Here is a 22424-nt window from a genome sequence, read left to right as displayed (position 1 = left end):
CCCTTGACCTGTCTTTTGCCTGCCCCCTGTTTGTAAATAAACATTTGTTATTTCGAACTGTCTGCATCTGGGTCTTATCCTGAGGTCTGATAGACATAGGGAAAAGACAGACAGTCATACTGTGAGTAGTAATTAGACAAAAGGAGAGACAATCAATAATGTCCCAACCTGGTCCCAGATCTGTTTGTGCTCTTGCCTACTCCATTTTCATACCAAACATGATAATTACATAAGGAGTTGACAAGAGAGCAGAAACAGACTGGCAACCAGGCTAATAACGTGCCATATTAAGAAAAAAATTGCCAGCAGCAATGAAATCGTCATCCTTATACCATTCGTTTTCATGACAACCTCATTTGCCATGACCAGCCACCAGGCAATTGTCAGTATGGGGTCATCTGTTCATTCCTCTGGTGTGTGTTTGTTCTAAAATGAGGCATTTACTCACAGATGTAGGAGTTCCTTCACCCCATTCAGCAAAACACAAACAGCTGACTCCAGCTGAGACACAGAAGTACTGCTAGTCCTCATATCCAAACAAAGTTTCATCTGGAGTTTGGACACTGTTCTTTGCTGCTATCACTGGGCCCTGAATAGGCCTCACTCTCAGCCTTGGCAATGTGCGCTCTCTCTCTCTCTTTCTCCCTTGCTCGCTCCCTCTCTTTCTCTCTCTCCCTCTTTTTCACAGCTGAGTGCTCAAAGCTGTCACCCAGCCCCAGCCCCTGGCCCAGACCAGAGCAGCTAGGCTCTTTGTGTCTTTATGGTTGCTGGCTGGTTGCTGGCGCTGGAGCGCTGGGAAATGGCCCCCTTATTATAGCGACATGCCCTATACACACACAGACGGACACAATAACAGACACACAGCCACACCTACACGTAAACTTAGACACACACAGAGATACTCCACACACACTATCAGGCAGAGAAAAGTGACACACACACACAGAAGTAAAAGCAGGCTCCTGCTCTTGCTCTGAGAAAGAGCTTCAGTCAGGAGAAACCCAAGAGATGAACAATGTACTCTCCATGTGTTTCTGTTTGTAGTATCACACTATGCTTATAAGACTATTAGTCATCATAAACTAATGTTTACATTCTATGAGACTGTTCTATTCTATTGTATCCTCTTTGTTCATAGTTTATGAAAATGTTGAGATGCCTCATAAGTCCTCAACTGGCAGCTTCATTAAGTAGTACTCGCAAAACACCAGTCTCAACGTCAACAGCGAAGAGGTGACTCTGGGATGCTGGCCTTCTAGGCAGAGTTGCAAAGAAAAAAAACATATCTCAGACTGGACAATATAAAGAAAAGATTAAGATGGGCAAAAGAACACAGACACTGGACAGAGGAACAGTGCCTAGAAGGCCAGCATCCCGGAGTCGCCTCTTCACTGTTGACATTGAGACTGGTGTTTTGCGGGTACTATTTAATGAAGCTGCCAGTTGAGGACTTGTGAGGCATCTGTTTCTCAAACTAGACACTCTAGTGTACTTGTCCCCTTGCTCAGTTGTGCACCGGGGCCTCCCACTCCTCTTTCTATTCTGGTTAGAGCCCGTTTGCGCTGTTCTGTGAAGGGAGTAGTACACAGATCTTCAGTTCCTTGGCAATTTCTCGCATGGAATAGCCTTCTTTTCTCAGAACAAGAATAGACTGATGAGTTTCTGAAGAAAGTTATTTGTTTCTGGCCATTTTGAGCCTGTAATCGAACCCACAAATGTTGATGCTCCAGATACTCAACTAGTCTAAAGAAGGCCTGTTTTATTGCTTCTTTAATTAGAACAACAGTTTCCAGCTGTGCTAACATACTTGCAAAAGGGTTTTCTAATGATCAATTTGCTATTTAAAACGATAAACTTGGATTAGCTAACACAATGTTCTATTGGAACTCAGGAGTGATGGTTGCTGATAATAGGCCTCTGTACGCCTATGTAGAAATTGCATTTAAAAAATCAGCTGTTTCCAGCAACAATTGTCATTTACAACATTAACCATGTCTACACTGTATTTCAGATCAATTTGATGTTATTTTAAATGGACAAAAAAATGTGCTTTTCTTTCAAAAACAAGGACATCTCTAAGTGACCCCAAACTTTTGAACAGTAGTGTATATGACATGTACACCTGATGAGAATAGTCATTTCTGTTGTCAATTAGCCAACGTGAGAAAATGCCCACGTCATAAAAGGCTAGTTAAATAAAACACACCAAAAACGTCTGAAAACCCAACTGCCCACTGGAAATATTAATAACCGTGGCCATCCATAACTGTTGATCTAATTTTCCAGGTACATTATCCAAAAATGCTGCACTGGTTTCTCTTAGGAATAACAGAGCCTGGGCCAAATAGAAAGGCGCACGTATCGTCAGAGGGCTCTACAGAGAGACTTACTATGGCACGCTGCATCCGGACCCACTCGGATACCTCAGTCTGTTGGAGTGTGTGTGCTGCTGTGAATGTCTACCATTGTGCGCTGGTGGTGATTTATTGCATGTGTGTGGCTGTGCGCCTAGAATTCCTAACCAGACCGTTCGTTTGTTTTTCCGTCCCCACAAATGTGTGGACAGCACAGTGCTGAATGACGGGAATGACACCTAACGTCTAGGCAATGAGAGACAGGCCTACATGGAAAAGAATGATCCCTACTTTCTCTCTCTCGCTCTCTGTCACAGCGCTGTGTCTGATTCAGATTCCTACGACACAAAAGGTGACACTTCTTGAATACTAACAAGTGCCGCGCCAGAGAGGAGTCCGGGGGAGTGTGGACTCGGCTGGTTGAAACATTGCCTGTTAGGGACAGTCTGGGGACAATCTGTCAAAAGGCTTGTATAATCAGGCCCTATTCTTCAGGGAATCTGTCTGCTAGCCCACCAACATGTGTCAACTCCAGATGTCTTCCATTCAATGAAAGCCTCCACCAGTCCACAGGCAAATATGGACACGGCCTTCCAAGAGCCATGTGTTCAGGAGCCCCTGACATTTGAACTCAGGGGTGGAAATAGAGGAATTTACGATTATGTTGTATATTCTCCCACGACACCGTACTGTGAAATAACGCTGTAAAGCCAGAGCATGGGTTTAGTAAGTCAGTCAAGTGTTGAGGTCAGGTTCTGTACTGGGTAAAATGCAGGATGCTGAGCCGAAGCTTCCCCCCCCCCCTGAAAGAGCAGCGTTAAGAGTCAGCTCTGGTGAGGTGTTTTCTATTATAGACACAGTACAACACAGAAGTTTACATTTCTTGGAAGGCCTTGATGGGGTCTGTCCTTAGAACAGCAGTCACCTGGAAGGTCCCCATTCTAGTATGGTAAGGGGTGGGGGGAGTGTTTTTAAAATATTACCTTTATTTGACTGAGAACACATTATTTTTTTACAGCAGCAACCTGGGGAATAGTTACAGGGGAGAAGAGAGGGGATGAATGAGCCAATTTGAAGCTGGAGATGATTAGGTGGCCATGATGGTGTGGGCCAGATTGGGAATGTATCCGGGATATCGGGGTTAACACCCACAGAGAGTCCAACTCTAACCTTAATCCATAGACTAGCACTAGTTTACGTGAACACAATGTTCTCAGTGGTTTTGTTTTGGTTTTCCCTCTCTGTCTCAGAAGGTAAGAGCACAATGAATAGGATACATACTGTATACATGGATGATGTCACATCCTGAGTAACACAGGTGAATGCAGAGCGGTGTCATTATTTCAGCTCTCTGGCTGCACTGCCATTAAAGATGAGGTCATTCTATGTGTGGAAATAAGGCCAGACTGACTGACATGAGGGATACATCCAAAATGGCACCCTATTCCCTATATAGTGCACAATTTTTCCTCTGTAGAAAGTAGTGCACTATGTAGGGAATAATGTGTCATTTGGGACACTGCCAAGGACCGGTACCTCTTGTCTGACTGGCATGTTGAACACAAGCTTACTGTGAATGTTGACGTGTCAATGTGTAGTGTGACAAGCAATTCTCTATGCACGCTATCTTCCCTAATCTTATCTAGGCTACTGTTAGTTTTGAAGGCGGACCAAACATTACTACATGCTGCTGTTGCCGTTGATACTCATTTCTATTGTTAGGATTGATCGGATTTAACTCAGTATCGAGGGGAAACTGAAGCAACACTGTCTGGAGAAGCAGAGAAAATCACATGATTGCAATCTAATAATCCTAAATTCTCATATAACGAAATGGGATATAGTAAGTTGTCAACCAGACGTACATATTCTATTCTATAACCCCTTTCCCTCTCTTTTGTCTCAGTGTGGTGGGACTGGCTCTAGACACGATCCCAGACTCGGTGGGAGCAATGGGGCCGCTCTCCTTTGCTTGCCATGCAAAGAGTGGGGGGAGCAAGTCTGAGACTCCTCAATCACGTGGTAGAGAAAGCCTTTAACTGGGATGTGAATGATCTGATTAACATTGCAAAAGCGTCCTAAACGGCACACTCTTCCATACATAACGCACTACTTTTCACCGGGGGTCGTAGGTCTCTAGTCAAAAGTAGTGCACTATGCAGGAAATAGGGTGCCATTTGGTACGCGTACATAATGTTACTCTTTCATGCTATCGCAGAGAGTTGAACAGAGAAGGGACAACCCAGTAGGACTGAACAAATATCATTAGGAGGCAATTAACTCAGTGCTTTTGTTGAACACAGATCTGTACATGCTAGATGTGTATAATGACACTGACTCAGATCTGTATATACAAGCTGTGTGCTGATAAAGGCACTTCTTCTAGGCCTTTTAGTTAGTGTCTCTTTGCAGTGTAAATTCACCTACTGTTCATGTGATTATCCACTAATTTAAAGGAACAAACAGTAGATGTGAGAGCTGAGAGTCGACCAAACTCTGCATCGGCATTCTGGATGTAAACATATCAAAATAATCTGCAGATATTCCGTAGGGAAGGGTGCAAAAACAAGTGTAAGAGACGAAGGCTGGGACTCAATCCGATCGCGCTTTGTCGGCGATGCAGCTTTGTTCCCTCATTCATGGTAAATGCTGCATATGATTGCTAAACTGGGAATGAACTCTAAATGGTGAATTGTCGACAAAATTGCAACCGGATTGAATCCCGGCCTAAGAGAAAAGTATCTGATCCAATACTGACATCCTTTTTCAGCAACATAACTCCCTTCACTGACCATTGGAGTGTGTACAATAGATACACCAACAACACCACCAACAAAGTACATCACATGACAAACAGTCCCATTCCTCCATCTGAGAGTAATTACCACTAATAAACAAAACAAAGTCTGATTGGGGGCAATTCTGTGGGCAGCTAGCGCCTCTACAGAGTTCTGCCTCACTGCCAGCCAATTAGAGGCTGTGAAGACAAGGAGGAAAAACACGGGGAGGAGGGGGTACAGGAATCTTCCTCCCTGGGTAAACAGAATGTCTCCAGATGTCCTGGGGCGCGTCTCAAACCAAATGGCACCCTATTCCCTATATAGTGCACTGCATATGGACAGAGCCCTATGGGGGGCATAGGGTGAATAGGGTGCCATGTCGGAAGAAGCCATGGTTGACTGTCTGCCTGGCACCACCTCCTACGCACCTCAGAACACTCGGAAGGAACAGAAAGGGCAGAATCCTTTTGAAAGTAGGCGAGAAAGATGAAATAAATGTGCTGGATAAATCTACAGAAAGAAGGATGAAATTAAATACGCTGGACGGATGGATGGGTGCTGGGTTCACCCTCCCTCAATTATATCCCTGCTGTTGATTCATGTTGCTTTGCATTAAGATGAGGTCCCCTCTGGGCAAAAACGGCTTGAATCAACCTTGTTTCCACATCATTTCAACAACAAAACATCAATGTGAAGACGTTGAAACAACATGGAAAACTGATTAGATTTGCAAAAAGTCATCAACATAAAGGGGATTTCGTATTTGCTTTTCACCCAACTTTCACCCTAAATCCAATGAGACTGTGAAATATTTTGCCGGTTTCAAATGTAAAACCAAAACGATGAACTGACGTCTGTGCCCAGTGGGTTGGCTTGGATTCATCACATTACTGCCGTTGTGTTCTGCACTGTGTAGAGTAACAATACAACTGTGCTACACAAAGTGGAGCTCATCTTATATTAAAATATTAAAACAAAAACTGCCATGATAGGGGATTCCCTAAAGACACTGCTGCTGGTGTCTTACTCTTCACCAAAGGGGTTGTATAACTAGAAGAGTTGCTGGGGTGTATAATATCAATTCTCTTTAGTTCACATTTTAGAGTGCCTTTCCTGGTTCTATATAGGCCTCACCATCCACGTCGAATTGAAAAATGACCTATTCTACATGTTTGGGATTAGCCAATATAAATGCAGCGTATGTATTTTTCTGTAAGAAGATAATGGGATACAAATAACTATTCCCAACAGCGTATGATTACAATAGAAACAGTCCAGTGTCATAATAATTACCTCAGCTCACGCCTTAAAAGGGGGGATCTCAGATTCGAAAAGCAACATAGCGGTCACTCGAGTCAATGGCTATACAGCATTCATTTAAAAGTCCAAAAATGGATGTACTGTACCAATCCCGGATGGCCCCTTTAGAAGAAAGGGACATGACTCAAAAGGAAGTGTTCATTTGTTGTCTGCACGCCTCCACGGGGGAAAATTAGCGAACAGAAAAAAAGAATAACATTTCGATTCTTTCCAAGCGTGACTCAACATGATTTGACAGGTAACCAATAGTTCAGACAGAGGTTTGTGAAATCAATTTCCTTATCTCTCCTTCGAAAAGTGTTGTCACTGTACACATGCATGTACACATGCATAGGCTATACACAAATAAAATCCAGGGATGTGATCTGGCAGGCCAGTTTCTGCATATACTGTGAATTAATGCTGCCTTTGCTTGCATAACTGACTGCCAGGAAATCAACATTTAGCCTACTTCATCTGAAGAATAACTACATCTTCTCAACTACAATCACTAATACAGCAAACTAATGAGCAGTAAGTGTGGGATACATTCATTGTGATTCTTGGTGCAGATTCATTGTCACAGAGCCAAGATCAATCAGGTTATTTTTGGCCCTATAAACTCAGCCATTCACACCATTATAAAAGGAGAGAGGGGTGTAGTGATTCGATCACCAATTATTAGCTGGGTGAGACAGAGACCTGTGAACCTGAACTATACCTGAACTAAATAAGTGTGTTCACTCCTTCCTTCACCTTATCTAGTATTTGCTTATGTTTCACAATCACTCTTCATACCAGAAAGGCATGCGTTCTTCCTTGAGGTAGCTGGTCCAACATGGTTGACTAGCTGAAAGCATGGGTCCCACTACTTTTGAAGTACAGACCTGTAGCTTCTTAAACTCCATAGCCCAAGAATTAATTCTAAGACCCCCCCCCCCCCCTCCCGTCCAACAGAACTACAGGTTTGCATGGCATTGTAAGGGAATTGCATTTACATGACTAAACATATTTTGTAGTTGAAGGTCATTCCTGACAGGAAAGGAAGGGCCATTTATAATGTGGGTTAAGTCGGTGTCTCAAAAGGCACCGTATTCCCCTATGTAGTACACATCTACTAGGGTGCCATTTGGGACACGGCCTCTGTTCAAACCTTACCTAAATGCGAGTGCCGGGGAATCCAACATGGACAATACCGGGAAACCAAAACACTCTCACGGAAGCATTTCCATATGCAAACAATTCCAGGATTTTGTATGTGACTCCCATTTGGGTCTCAGCCAGTGTGTTTGTGAGGTAAAAGCTACACACCCCCCAAAAAATGGTTCTAAATATTGTAGTACCAGGAAAGGGTTCTTTGGCTTGTTGTTACCATAGCGAAACCTTTTTTGGTGCTATATTGAACCCTTTCTTTGAAGGATCTGTAAAGAACCATGCTCATAAGGTTCTAAATTGTATCTGTATGGCACTATAAAGAACCCTTTCCTATGGGTCTATAAAGAAACACCAAACAAGGGTTCCACTATGGATACAACCCTTTTTGGAGCTATGTAGAACCCTTTATGTTTTTTTATAGAACCTATTCTGGTCAGCCATATTATATTGTAAAACTCCGTAGCTGTTATTATTGTGTTAATTGACTAGTTGAATCAGGTGTGGCAGCTCTGGAACAGCTGGGGGTCCCTGAGGAGAGAGCCACTGACTGATTTAGTCAACCGTTCTCAATTGACACAAGCCCATACATGAGTCTTGCACAAGACTTACTACGTAATGGCATACCACAACACATTAGACAAACTGGAATAACACTCTCACTCACAGTTTCACAATAAGAGCTGTGCGCAAACCATTTGAATTATCACAAATAGAGCAAAACATGATTTTGTGAACTGTAAAGGACCATTGGAGAGCTCAAAGGGTACTTTGAGTCATTATGGTCCCACATAGAACCATCGCCCTTCACAAAGAACCCTTGAGGAACCCACATTTTTGGTGCGTAATTTGTTTGAAGTGCAGGTAGGTTCCTTTCACAGAGATCAGGGTTAAAAGTGTGGGCTCTACCTCTCCGAAAGACTTCCAAGGAGAACAGAGGCAGAAAGACACGTAAATGGCAACAATGCGCTGATTGATTCTTCAAATCACAGAGGTCTTTTTTTGACAGTGGCATTATCTTGAAGAACAAGATGATTGTTCCCAAAGACGATTGAGTTAAAGAAAATGTTAGCCACACCGGCAATTGAATAGCTTGAGAAGATAAAGAAAATATGTGCTGATGTCACAGGCTGCATCTTCCTCGTTCCAAACAGACTAAATATATAAACAAGATAAGTACAGTCACAAAGATACAAAAGACAAGCTTCCACTAAACTAGACCAAAAAGATACAAATCTAGTCCACATTTTGAACAAAAACCAACGTGGCCTTTGCTTATTGTATGCACTGTGCTGTTTGCTCGTATACAGATCAGTTAGTTAGGGTGAATTTGGGTACAAATGTTAAATATATACAGTACCAGTCAAAAGTTTGGACACACTTACTCATTCAAGGGTTTTTCCTTATTTAGACTATTTTCTACATTGTAGACTAACTATGAAATAACACATATGGAATCATGTAGTAACCAAATAATTGTGAAACAAATCCAAATGTATTTTATATTTGAGATTCTTCAAAGTAGCCACCCTTTGCCATGATGACAGCTTTGCACATTCTTGGCATTATCTCAACCAGCTTCATGAGGTAGTCACCTGGAATGCATTTCAATTAACAGGTGTGCCTTCTTAAAAGTTCATTTGTGGAAATGCTTTCCTTCTTAATGCGCTTGAGCCAATCAGTTGTGTTGTGACAAGGTAGGGGTGCTATACAGAAGATAGCCCTATTTGGTAAAATAGTCCATATTATGTCAAGAACAGCTCAAATGAATAGAGAAACAGCAGTCCATCATTACTTTAACACATGAAGGTCAGTCAGTGACGTACTGGGCCTCTGTAGCACCTTGCGGTCAGATGCCAAGCAGTTGCCATACCAGGCGGTGATGCAGCCAGTCAAGATGCTCTCACTGATGCAGCTGTATAACTTTTTGAGGATCTGAGGGCCCATGCTAAATCTTTGCCTTATCAGTAATTATGTAGTAATGACATTCATGTAACCTACATGAAAAGTGAAGTTCAAATCATGAATAACTTTGAGGGATCAGGTGGAAGGAGTCATCTTTGGTAAAAAAAAGGGGAAAAAATATTTGTTTTGTCTTCCCAAATATAGTGCACTATAGATCAGTAATGCTTTAAAAGTGAAGTTCAAATCAGATCATATGCAAGGAGAGCATAACTTGGTGAAAAGAAGAAGGAAGGAAAAAGAGCCTTCGTGTGTTTGTTTTTCATACCTACTCACTAGCTAGGTTTCCATGCAATTAGTGACAGACTTTCATGCGAATATAAACAAACAAAAAAATCGGCATAAAAACAATATGCGCATTTTCCCATCAGAGATGTGTTTCCATCCAATTGAATAGTTTGGGATAAAAGACTGTGTGATGACGTAGTGTACATAAAAATCAAATGGAATGGTTAAACCACCCTCCCAAATTACAAATACAAGTGAAATGGGTTTCCATCGCATTTTCAACTGTAGCCAACAGCTCACAGATACAGTGCGGGTATAGCCTACATGATGAGATTCTTTGTCGCGTCTACTCCCGCTCCTCCCCTCCGGCGTTCGAAGTCGCTGGTTTACTAACCACCGATCCTGGGAACCATCATTACTTGAACCTGGCATTTATCATTACACGCACCTGCGCTTCATCATTAGGCACACCTGGACTCTATTACCTCACTCATTACCACCCCTTTATCTGGCACTCCCTTAGGTTCTTTCCCCAGGCAGTATTGTTTCTGTTGTTCATGTCTAGACGCTACTCCTACATTGTATCGGTCCATGTTACTTGTTATATTAATTAAACTTACCACCTGCGACTGCTTCTCGACTCCCAGCGTCTATGTTACATTTTTATAGACAAAAGAGCTATATTTTTTTTATTTGTCAAACGGCAGACAAGCGTCAATGATCATGCCACCAGAATAAGACCCTCGATATTTATTGCAAAGGGAGCATCGAGCTCATCACCTGGCACTTTCACCACCCTGTGAAGTTCATCATAAATTATTGAATCGGCACCCTAATAAATTGCAAGCTTTCTTCACGAGTCGTAGTGGGAGGACCACACAACATGCGTAAAAGCATTTCCATGGACATTTCTTGAATAATACATTTTACTGACACAAAAAGATCCCATCTTGTCTAGCGTATTTAGTTCTGTCGACATTTGAAAGTTTCCCGACAAATGTTCTGTTTCCATCCGTCCTGTCATCACATTTTCTTCCCCACATGTACTTTAATCGCATAAAAAGGTTGGATAGAAACCTGGTTACTGATTACCTTCCCCTGACAGCTACAGGTCAACCTGAGAACAACAATCATTGCTTTTTTATAAAAACAGAGCTGTAGGCAGAGAGAGCACGGCCCTGATTTGTCATCATCACTGCAATCTATGAGAGTTACTTATTCAAAGTTCTGTTGGACCGTTTCTTTCTTCAGCCCATTGGTAGAAACACCTGCATCTAATAAAACTGGCCCTCATACAGACCTCAGACAAAGAGTAAACTCACCCCACTCTCTCTCTCTCCGCAGGTTTATTTGACAATATAACCGTTGACCTTTTAAAATGCGCCATGGTATTTTTAGAGTGGAAAATGGGCCTCCTACAAAAGGAGTGCTTTTTGAAGCATAAACCGTAACTTTAGACTTATCATCACTCAAGATAAAATAAGAACAGTTGACTTGGACCGACCATCATCCTGGAACTGTTGGTCTGGCCCTAGCAATATCTCTGCCCATTAGAAAACCACCGCTATGAGGACAGTGTTGTCCACATTATACTTGCTTCTTCAAAGATACGGACACCATTCAGTTGAGTTTATTCACTATTCAGTTCACAATAACATTGTTCCCCGTCTTGCATGTCAACTGAGACTTTGCAATAGTGATGCAATCGTCCATATTTGATACACTCCACATTCACTGTCTGGCTGCTACAGTGACAGTATGCTACTGAACCTCTGTACTACACACACATGCGCTAGGGCCGGGACGATAAAAGTATTGCAATATCTTTTCCATGGCATAAATGAAAACACGAAGCAGATCTAACTCTTTGGCCCTTTAAAACACCTTCTGTATGTAAAATATTGTGTGCTATAGTTGGAAAATGAATCCTTGTGAAGTCGCTTCGCGTTTTGTTTCCTTGCCACGATACTAACGAGTATCGCGATACTGGTATCAACCCAGCCCTAGATGCGCGCACACACACACACATTACACACACACGCTTAGTACATGTCAGCAACAGCATGCTCCTGTATCCGGATATGACAGGGTTAAACACGGCTTACATAATAGCTCTGCTGCGCAGGCTTCTAGCTCTCAGCTGCATATTTTTCAACACACTACACACACTTGGTACATGTCAGGGAAGTCAGCCCCTCATGCATGCTACTCAGAGAAAGTGGTAAATAGACTAAATATAGACGTCAGAACTCAGAAGTCCACTGCTGTACATCTACGGCCTCCCAGAACCTCGCTACATCAGTGATGCTCTGGAGAACCGTGCAGCGAGGCAATCCTCGAATAACGAGCAGGTGGAGGAGGAGCAGGGGAGGATGAAAGTGGTTCTTTCTTCTGTGCTTACAAGAACTGCATTGTAAGAGAGAGAGACAGAGAGTGCACATGACCTTAATTCTGATTTTCTTTTACCCACCGCGGATCCCACGGTTTTACATAGAGGCTCAGAGTGGATAGGAGCGACAGAGAGAGAAAAGGAGAGAAAGAGATGATGAGGAGGCGAAGGCAGCAGCAGAACTGTCTAAGCAAATGAATACTGCATGATAATGTCTGAATACTGTATGAACTTCACTCTGTACAGGCAGACAGGATAGGCTGCAATAATACAGAGCAATATCAAAATCCTCTGCACTAGAGGTCGACCGATTAATCGGAATGGACGATTAATTAGGGCCGATTTCAAGTTTTCATAACAATTGGATATCGATATTTTTGGACACCGATTTGGCTGATTTAAAAAAATATATATGTTTTTTACACCTTTATTTAACTAGGCAAGTCAGTTAAGAACACATTCTTATTGTCAATGACGGCCTAGGAACGGTGGGTTAACTGCCTTGTTCAGGGGCAGAACGACAGATTTTTACCTTGTCAGCTCGAGGATTCAATCTTGCAACCTTACGGTTAACTAGTCCAACGCCCTAACCACCTGCCTCTCATTGCACTCCACGAGGAGCCTGCCTGTTACCCGCATGCAGTAAGAAGCCAAGGTAAGTTGCTAGCTAGCATTAAACTTATCTTATAAAAAACAATCAATCAATCAATCATAATCACTAGTTAACTACACATGGTTGATGATATTACTAGTTTATCTATCTAGTTTATGTTGCATATAATCGATGCGGTGCACATTCGCAACTGTCGTTGCTCCAACGTGTACCTAACCATAAACATCAATGCCTTTCTTAAAATCAATACACAAGTATATACTTTTAAACCTGCATATTTAGTTAATATTGCCTGCTAACATGAATTTCTTTGTGTCACTTCTCTTGCAACAGAGTCAGGGTATATGCAGCAGTTTGGGCCGCCTGGCTCGTGGCGAACTGTGTGAAAACTATTTATTCCTAACAAAGACAGCAAATATGGGATGATTTAACAAAAGCGCATTTGCGAAAAAAGCACAATCGTTGCATGACTGTACCTAACCATAAACATCAATGCCTTTCTTAAAATCAATACACAGAAGTATATATTTTTAAACTGCATATTTAGCTAAAAGAAATCCAGGTTAGCAGGCAATATTAACCAGGTGAAATTGTGTCACTTCTCTTGCGTTCATTGCACGCAGAGTCAGGGTATATGCAACAGTTTGGGCAGCCTGGCTCGTTGCGAACTAATTTGCCTGAATTTTACGTAATTATGGCATAACATTGACGGTTGTGCAATGTAACAGGAATATTTAGACGTATGGATGCCACCTGTTAGATAAAATACGGAACGGTTCCGTATTTCACTGAAAGTATAAACGTCTTGTTTTCGAGATGATAGTTTCCGGATTCGGCCATATTAATGACCTAAGGCTCGTATTTCTGTGTTATAACTAAGTCTATGATTTGATAGAGCAGTCTGGCTGAGCGGTGGTAGGCAGCAGCAGGCTCGTAAGCATTCATTCAAACAGCAATTTTGTGCGTTTTGACAGAAGCTCTTCGCAATGCTTCAAGCATTGAGCTGTTTATGACTTCAAGCCTATCAACTCCCGAGATTAGGCTGGTGTAACCGATGTGAAATGGCTAGCAAAGTTAGCGGGGTGCGCACTAATAGCGTTTCAAACGTCACTCGCTCTGAGACTTGGAGTAGTTGTTCCCCTTGCTCTGCATGGGTAACGCTGCTTCAAGGGTGGCTGTTGTCGATGTGTTCCTGGTTCGAGCCCAGGTAGGAGCAAGGAGAGGGACAGAAGCTATACTGTTACACTGGCAATACTAAAGTGCCTATAAGAACATCCAATAGTCAAAGGTATATGAAATACAAATCGTACAGAGAGAAACAGTCCTATAATTCCTATAATAACTACAACCTAAAACTTCTTACCTGGGAATATTGAAGACTCATGTTAAAAGGAACCAACAGCTTTCATATGTTCTCATGTTCTGAGCGAGGAACTTAAACGTTAGCTTTCTTACATGGCACATATTGCACTTTTACTTTCTTCTACAACACTTTGTTTTCGCATTATTTAAACCAAATTCAACAGGTTTCATTATTTATTTGAGGCTAAATTGATTTTATTGATGTATTATATTAAGTTAAAATAAGTGTTCATTCAGTATTGTTGTAATTGTAATTATTACAAATAAATTAAATAAGAAATTGTCCGATTAATCGCAATCTGCTTTTTTTGGTGCTCCAATAATCAGTATCGGTATCGGCGTTGAAAAATCATAATCGGTCGACCTCTACTATGCACTGATTTAATCTGAGTTGGTTCCCTTTTTACATTGCAATATAATGGCTCTGTCCAAGAGAAAACCAAGCTGAAGGTCAGTGATGGTCATGCACACAACGTACGGAATCCAAATTATACCCTATTCCATAGATAGTGCACTAATTTCGACCCGAACCGTATGAGCCCCGGTCAAAAGTAGTGCATTATATAGTGAATAGGGTTCCATTTGGAACACAACAAATAATGTAAGGTTGTACTGCTGTTAGGTTATCCAAACACTGCGATGGATGGCGTGCATTGATAGTGATTACTCAGTGCGTTTCGTGTGTCTCACCAACGATTTCAGTATAGTTGAATAAACATGGGGGGCTTCAGGGGGAGAATCAAAGGGACACTGAATTTGTTCTGAATCAAGAGGACATCTGAGCTCGTTTACTTGCCTTGCCTGAGTACCAACACAGAATTTAGGAGGAACACAAATGATAATAAGCCAGGGGGTGAGTGAAAGAGAAGAGACCATTGTCCTTTAGCCTCCACCCCCATCTCTCTCTCTATACCCTACCCTCCTCAAACTCATACCAGAATGTGAGGGAAGCAGCACTGTGTGTGCTCAGCCTTTCCCCCTTAGTCACTCTGTGTTGAATAAGTATTGAGATGTGGGGGACTCGACTGGCCTGGTGAGCGTTCAAGAACATCACATTCAAACAAGTGTGAGTGTTTGAGGCAGTTCCTCGCCCCACACATCGTATGAAAATCTGTTCTGTCACTGGGCTTTAGAAGAAAAGCCTTCTCTCGCTCTCTCTCTCTCTCCGAGTAGAAAGTCAAGTCCACCGCAGCAGGGACTGCAGACTTTCACTCTGGCTCAGCGGCTCTAGCTTGTTTGAGTGTTTTGTGAGGTACTGTATGGCATCGGCAGAAGGCTCCTTTCAGTGGAAGACTGTCATAAACTATTTCAACAGATGTCCAGTCCCTAAAGGTAGAGTGTACACACTGCTGTTGCCGGTGGGTCTCTCTACTTAGAAGCAGGTGTGTCCACGTACACAAAACAGACACACACATGCACTCCTGAGCCGTGCTAGTGACCTAAAGCTCAGCTACTACGATCTTTGTCCAGCACAACATGTCCGATATTGATTAACTCTTTTATGCATCATTTATTCTTGCTGAGCTCAGAGACACATTCCCCACACCATCCACTGTCTGCATCCCAAATGGCACCCTATTCCCTATATACTGTAGGCAGTTGAGATGTTTCAATAGTCATTCTTTTCTGTCAACTAGTGATGAGTGGAGTGTTTCAAATGAAAGATGCTTCAGGTCAGTACAGAGAACTACCCACCAGCTCAGAAAGAGGTCCATTGAGCATCTCAATGAGCTGGGAGCCTCTCAGTGTCAAATCAAATCAAATTGTTTTTGTCACATGCTTCGTAAACAGGTGTAGAATGACAGTGAAATGCTTACTAATGGGCCCTTCCCAACAATGCAGAGAGAAAGAAAAAAATAAATACCAGAAAAGTAAAATAATAATAAATAATGAATCTAAAAACATAATAATAAAAGTAATAATAAATACACAATGAGTAATGATAACTTGGCTATATACACGGGGTACCTGTACCGAGTCGATGTGCAGGGGTATGAGGTAATTGAGGTAGATACAGTTGACGTCGGGAAGTTTACATACACCTTGGCCAAACGTATATAAACTCAGTTTTTCACAATTCCTGACATTTAATCATAGTTAAAATTCCCTGTCTTAGATCAGTTAGGATCACCACTTTATTTTAAGAATGCGAAATTGCAGAATAATAGTAGAGAGAGTGATTTATTTCAGCTCTTATTTCTTTCATCACATTCCCAGTGGGTCAGAAGTTTACATACACTTAATTAGTATTTGGTAGCATTGCCTTGAAATTGTTTAACTTGGGTCAAACGTTTCGGGTAGCCTTCCACAAGCTTCCCACAATAAGTTGGGTGAATTTTGGCCCATTCCTCCTGACAGGGCTGGTGTAACTGAGTCAGGTTTGTAGGCCTCCTTGCTCGCACACACTTTTTCAGTTGTGCCCACAAATGTTCTATAGGACTGAGGTCAGGGCTTGTGATGGCCACTCCAATACCTTGGCTTTGTTGTCCTTAAGCCATTTTGCCACAACTTTGGAAGTATGCTTGGGGTCATTGTCCATTTGGAAGACCCATTTGCGACCAAGCTTTAACTTCCTGAATGATGTCTTGACATGTTGCTTCAATATATCCACATAATTTCCCTTTCTCATGATGCCATCTACTTTGTAAAGTGCACCAGTCCCTCCTGCAGCAAAGCACCCCCACGACATGAGACTGACACCACTGTGCTTCACGGTTGAGATGGTTATTATGGCCAAACAGTTCTATTATTGTTTCATCAGACCAGAGGACATTTCTCCAAAAAGTATGATCTTTGTCCCCATGTGCAGTTGCAAATCGTAGTCTGGCTTTTTGATGGCGGTTTTGGAGCAGTGGCTTCTTCCTTGCTGAGAGCCTTTCAGGTTATGTCGATATAGGACTCGTTTTACTGTGGATATGGATACTTATGTACCTGTTTCCTCCAGCATCTTCACAGGGGCCTTTGCTGTTGTTCTGGGATTGATTTGCACTTTTCGCACCAAAGTACGTTCATCTCTAGGAGACAGAACGCGTCTCCTTCCTGAGCGGTATGATGGCTGCGTGGTCCCATGGTGTTTATACTTGCGTACTATTGTTTGTACAGATGAACGTGGTACCCTCAGGTGTTTGGAAATTGCTCCCAAGGATGAACCAGACTTGGGGAGGTCTACAATTCTTTTTCTGAGGTCTTTTTCCAATTGACTCAAATGATGTCAATTAGCCTATCAGAAGCTTCTAAAGCCATGACATCATTTTCTGGAATTTTCCAAGCTGTTTAAAGGCACATTCAACTTAGTGTGTGTAAACTTCTGACCCACTGGAATTGTGATACAGTGAGTTATAAGTGAAATAATCTGTCTGTAAACAATTGTTGGAAAAATTACTTGTGTCATGCACAAAGTAGATGTCCTAACCAACTTGCCAAAACTATAGTTTGTTAACAAGAAATGTGTGTAGTGGTTGAAAAACAAGTTTTAATGACACCAACCTAAGTGTATGTAAACTTCTGACTTTAAATGTATGTACATATAACTAGGAATAAAGGGACAGATAATGAACAGTAGGAGAAGCGTATGTGATGAATCAATAAAGTGACTTGGCTGGCCGGAGTCTTTGACAATTTTTAGTCTTTGACAACACTGCCTGGTATAGAGGTTCTGGATGGCAGGGACCTTGGCCCCAGTGATGTACTGGGCCATACGCACCACCCTCTGTAGCGCCTTGCGGTCGTATGCCAAGCAGTGTCCAGACCAAGCTGTGAAGCAGACAGTTAAGATGTTCTCAATGGTGCAGCTGTAGAACTTTTTGAGCCCATGCCAAATCTTTTCAGTCTCCTGAGGGGGAAGAGGCGTGTCGTGCCCTCTTCATGACTGTGTTGGTGTGTGTGGACCATGGTAGATCCTTAGTGAGTGAGTGAGTGAGTGAGTGAGTGAGTGAGTGAGGGAGGGTGGGTGGGTTTGTGTGTGTGTGCTGTGTGGGAACGTACAGTTCTGAGATTTCAGCACTCTAATGCAGAGACAGAAAGAGAGGGGGGACATTGCTCTTTTCTCTGATGGGTGAGAGAGTATTAGTTATGTAAGGCCCTTCAGAGCATTGTTTTAATGCACTGGGTTCTCCTCAGTATGTTTTCTTCCAACCACAAAGCCTCCAGGGCCAGCTAGTCATCAGATGGAAGTGTCAAACCAGTTGGTGTTATGAGAGGGAAGGAGAGAGGGAGAGAGGGAGGGAGAGAGAACGTGGGGAAGATAAAACGACAGAGAGCTGGGGGGAGCAACCCCAGATGCTTGACAGAGCAGAACAGGAACAGGTACCTCTCCTCGTGTACCATTTCACACTTCAAATGTCAAGAGCATGTCTTAGGTTCTTCTTCATGGATATGCATAGGCCTATAACGTATGCATTACACACACACACACAAACAATCCAACACGTCTTACATATCTTATGCATTATCAGACCGTTTTACATTTATTTCATTGCACTACTAGGTGAAACACAGAGACAGACATAATGTTTGTTGTAGTGGATGGCTCAATCTGGCTACAGTGAAAAGCATTTGGCAGGCTATAGCAGCCACAAAGTGCGTTTGAAGGCTCATATGTCCGTCTGGAGAAATGTGTGTGTGTGTGTGTGTGTGTGTGTGTGTGTGTGTGTGTGTGTGTGTGTGTGTGTGTGTGTGTGTGTGTGTCCATTGCAGAGGCCTCAGTTAATGTGTGATCCGTCCTCTTGAGACTGAGACAAAGCTCTCATTCTCAACACTCATTAAATACATTTTTCCCACTTTGCTGCCCAATTCTTGTTTATTCACTGCGCATAGCCTAGTCATTACAGACTATGCTACCGTAGGGCAGGCTATAGGCTACCGACTCAGACTGACACCACAGGGAAACTGTCAGAAACAACAGGGCGAAGAGAAGTAACAATGTCACATGCAACAATGTGAGCAAGACAAAGGAGCTGATCATGGACGACAGGAAAAGGAGGGCTGAACACACCCCCATTCACATCGACGGGGCTGTAGTTCCTTGGTGTCCACATCACCAACAAACTATCATGGTCCAAACACAGTCCTGAAGAGGGCACAACAACACCTTTTCCCCCTCAGCAGACTGACAAGATTTGGCATGGGTCCCCAGATCCTCAAAAAGTTCGAGAGCATCCTGACCGGTTGCATCACCGCCTGGTATGACAACTGCTCGGCATCAGACCGTAAGGCGCTACAGAGGGTAGTGCGTACGGCCCAGTCCATCACTGGGGCCAAGCTTCCTACCATCCAGGACCTATATACTAGGCGGTGTCAGAGGAATTCCTGAATTCTAAAAAATTGTCAAAGACTCCAGTTACCCAAGTCATAGACTGTTCTCTCTGTTACCGCGATAAGCGGTACCGGAGCGCCAAGTCTAGGTCCAAAATGCTCCATAACAGTTTCTACCCCGAAGCCATAACACTGCTGAACAATGAATCAAATGGCAACCCGGACTACTTACATTGACCAACCCCCCCCCCCCCCCCCCCCCCCCGTTTGCTTTTACACTGCTGCTACTTGCTGTTTATTATCTATCTATAGCCACGTTACCCCTACCTACATGTACAAATTACCTCGACTAAACTGTACCCCCGCACATTGACTCGGTACCATCTGTATATAGCCTCGGTATTGTTATTTTTTGTGTTACTTTTTATTTCATAAAGATTTTCTTAACTCTATTTCTTGAACTACATAGTGGTTAATTAAGGTCTTGTAAGTAAGCATTTCAAGGTAATGTCTACACCTGTTGTATTCGGCGCATGTGACAAAAACAATTTGATTTGACGTGCAACTTTGTAGCTCTAGAAGTTTTACAGACACGCAGCTGTGAATTAGCAATCAAATATTGTCTGCCCCCTCATTGAAAGTGTATTGTCTGCTATAAAAGAAAACATGGTCTCCCTGTCTTTGAGGTTTCTAGTGGTGCATAGCCGTCTTCAGTTTATCACCATTGTCACGTTTTCTCCCTTTCATTTTCAGATTCCTACACGTCGCGAACTGATTTCATGAAATTAGATGGGAGATATGAGATCAACCATAGCCGCGGACGGAGTGTGGTAAAATACAAACCCCAAAAAGTTCAAACTTCAGCCGTCTGTGCATGGCACAGGTAGAATGTTTACAAACCATTTTTTACAACCATGAAAGGTATTCGGATGAGGTTGACTTACTATGGGTCCCCCGATTCAATCTAATCAACCAATACAAAGCTTTAACATAAAGCCTAATGAACGCAGTGGTTCCATTCTATTTCACATGGTAGCCACGGTTGCCCCACATACCTTGAAGATTCTGCACTCGGATGTCGCTGATCTGTCCGATAAATTCCTCCCGTTCGAACCAGTCCTTATACTCCCACTCGTGTCCAGCCATCAGGACGGTACCCTGGGGAAAGTTGCAGGCTGGACTTCGATATATATATATTTTTAAAAAACAGACTACGCTACATCCAGTCCCGTGTGATCTGGAGGCGATTGAGATGGCAACCCTATTTATCCCCCTTCGTTCTACCCTTGTCTAGCTGGCTATTGTGGTGGTCGCCGGACGCTGAGCCACGAGTGGGGTAGGCTATAGCATAGAGAAGGTCTAATCTACTCTAATGCTATTCCGTAGATACGGTTTCTGGCGAAGGATCATTGTTTTCGTTGAGTTTCCCCCTGGTGACGTAGAAAGCACCCACATAGCACTATGGCGCAAAGCGAGGACGCGGAAAATGGCACAGATGACCAAACTACAAGGAAAGAGGAAGGGAATTATTAACAGCACCTGGATAATATTTTCGAGGTGGGCTGTTGTATCTTACAGTATATACCCACCATCCCGCCACTGTATAGTCGAGGAAAGGAGAGCCAGTCTCAGCTCAGAAAGAGAGAGAGAAAATGACTGATATGGTTCTCAGAATGGCTGTGAATAGGACCACAGATAGACCGTTTCCGCTATAAACATAATTGCATTATGTTAGAATTACACGGCGCGTTAGTATGATTCCCTGTCCGAGATAATAATAAACATTTTCTTCTGCCGGTAGACTACGTTTATGTTACAAAAAAACTGATGGACCACAACGCTACAGTTATATAGCGCATCAGCACTAAACGAGCATGGGCGCCACCCGTATGGTACTGCATTATATCCTGTACTCAATACCTCTCTCATTCAAACAACTACTTCTCATTTTCATTTCACTCGCCATCAAGGAAAATGTAAAGTAGAACCTGCTATTCACACATCAACATTTGTCAAGAGGAGAGAGAGAGAGTTCCAGGGGACACTATAAAGGAGATGTCCAACAGGTGTAAGGAATGTTGGCCAATTAAGTAGCCCTTGAGCCTACTACTGTAGCCCATACAAACTAGTACAGGAACAAATGTAGGCCTACTGTAGCCTATGTCGGTGGCTTGCAAGTGCAATACATTACAGGACTACTGACTGTACAACTGTTGGTTTAATCTGCATGCCCCCTTTGATCAAGCTATGAGGAACATAGAAATATGAAGCCACATGAGGAGCTTATGAACATTCTGAAATGTTAAAAAATAACCTTTATCCCACCTTGAGGGGAGGAAAGAGTCCACTACATTCAGTGGTCATTTGGACCAAAGACTCACCCTATTTCCTACACAGTGCATTACTTTGGACAAGAACCCAGTAGGCTTTGGTAAAAAAAAAAAAAAGTATAGCACTTTGTAGGAAATGGGGTGCCATTTGGGACGTCCCCAGGTCTCTGTGGGTAGCTGGCCCATATAACCTGGCTCCTGTGTAGGGCCACGTCATTAGAATGGCCTTATGATGTGTGCTCTGTATGCTAGCAGGCGTTATTAAAGTTACAAACAGTGATTAAAGCCCTGGGAATTATAAGGTTCAACCAGGATTATGCACTGTAAGATATTCTAAAATTGCAGGTCTCGTCTCTATGTCCAGTCCATAGGAACTTCAAGCACAGAGGAAACCGTAGGCCTACTTTGTAATAAAATGTAGATGGGAGTCAACTTGTGACAGTGGTTAACGACAAAAAGAGCCAAATATTTAAAGAAACCCATGAAAGCCCTTCTTGTGTGACTGATATGAACTTGCATGCCATTTTCAGCTCTTTCTAAACCCTCTGTCAAAACGTTACACATGCCTTCACTTGAGACGTACCACTAACACTTGCATTGACACCTGCCTTCACCTGAATTATGTACAACCAACACCAGTTAGTATAATGTTTTACGGTGTTTGAGATCTGTATCTAACAACCCTCTAAATGGCTAGTGTGC

At 42.7% G+C, this 22424-nt stretch overlaps 1 protein-coding gene across 2 annotated transcripts in view; it reads right to left on the bottom strand.

Annotated features, from left to right (window-relative positions):
• Window positions 1-20960, bottom strand: part of LOC139375017 (calmin-like) — a 40355-nt gene extending 19395 nt beyond the window's left edge. For both annotated transcript variants that reach the window (XM_071116378.1, XM_071116379.1), the window contains exon 1: window positions 20448-20960. In XM_071116378.1, the coding sequence (XP_070972479.1) occupies window positions 20448-20538 (91 nt within the window). In that variant the 5' untranslated portion in view covers window positions 20539-20960. The remainder of the gene's footprint in view (window positions 1-20447) is intronic.
• Window positions 20961-22424: the final 1464 nt, after the last annotated feature.

The sequence above is a fragment of the Oncorhynchus clarkii genome, chromosome 19 (assembly GCF_045791955.1).
Source record: "Oncorhynchus clarkii lewisi isolate Uvic-CL-2024 chromosome 19, UVic_Ocla_1.0, whole genome shotgun sequence".
Taxonomy (NCBI): domain Eukaryota; kingdom Metazoa; phylum Chordata; class Actinopteri; order Salmoniformes; family Salmonidae; genus Oncorhynchus; species Oncorhynchus clarkii.
Note: the sequence above shows the minus strand (reverse complement) of the source record. Positions and strands in the feature narration are given on the sequence as shown.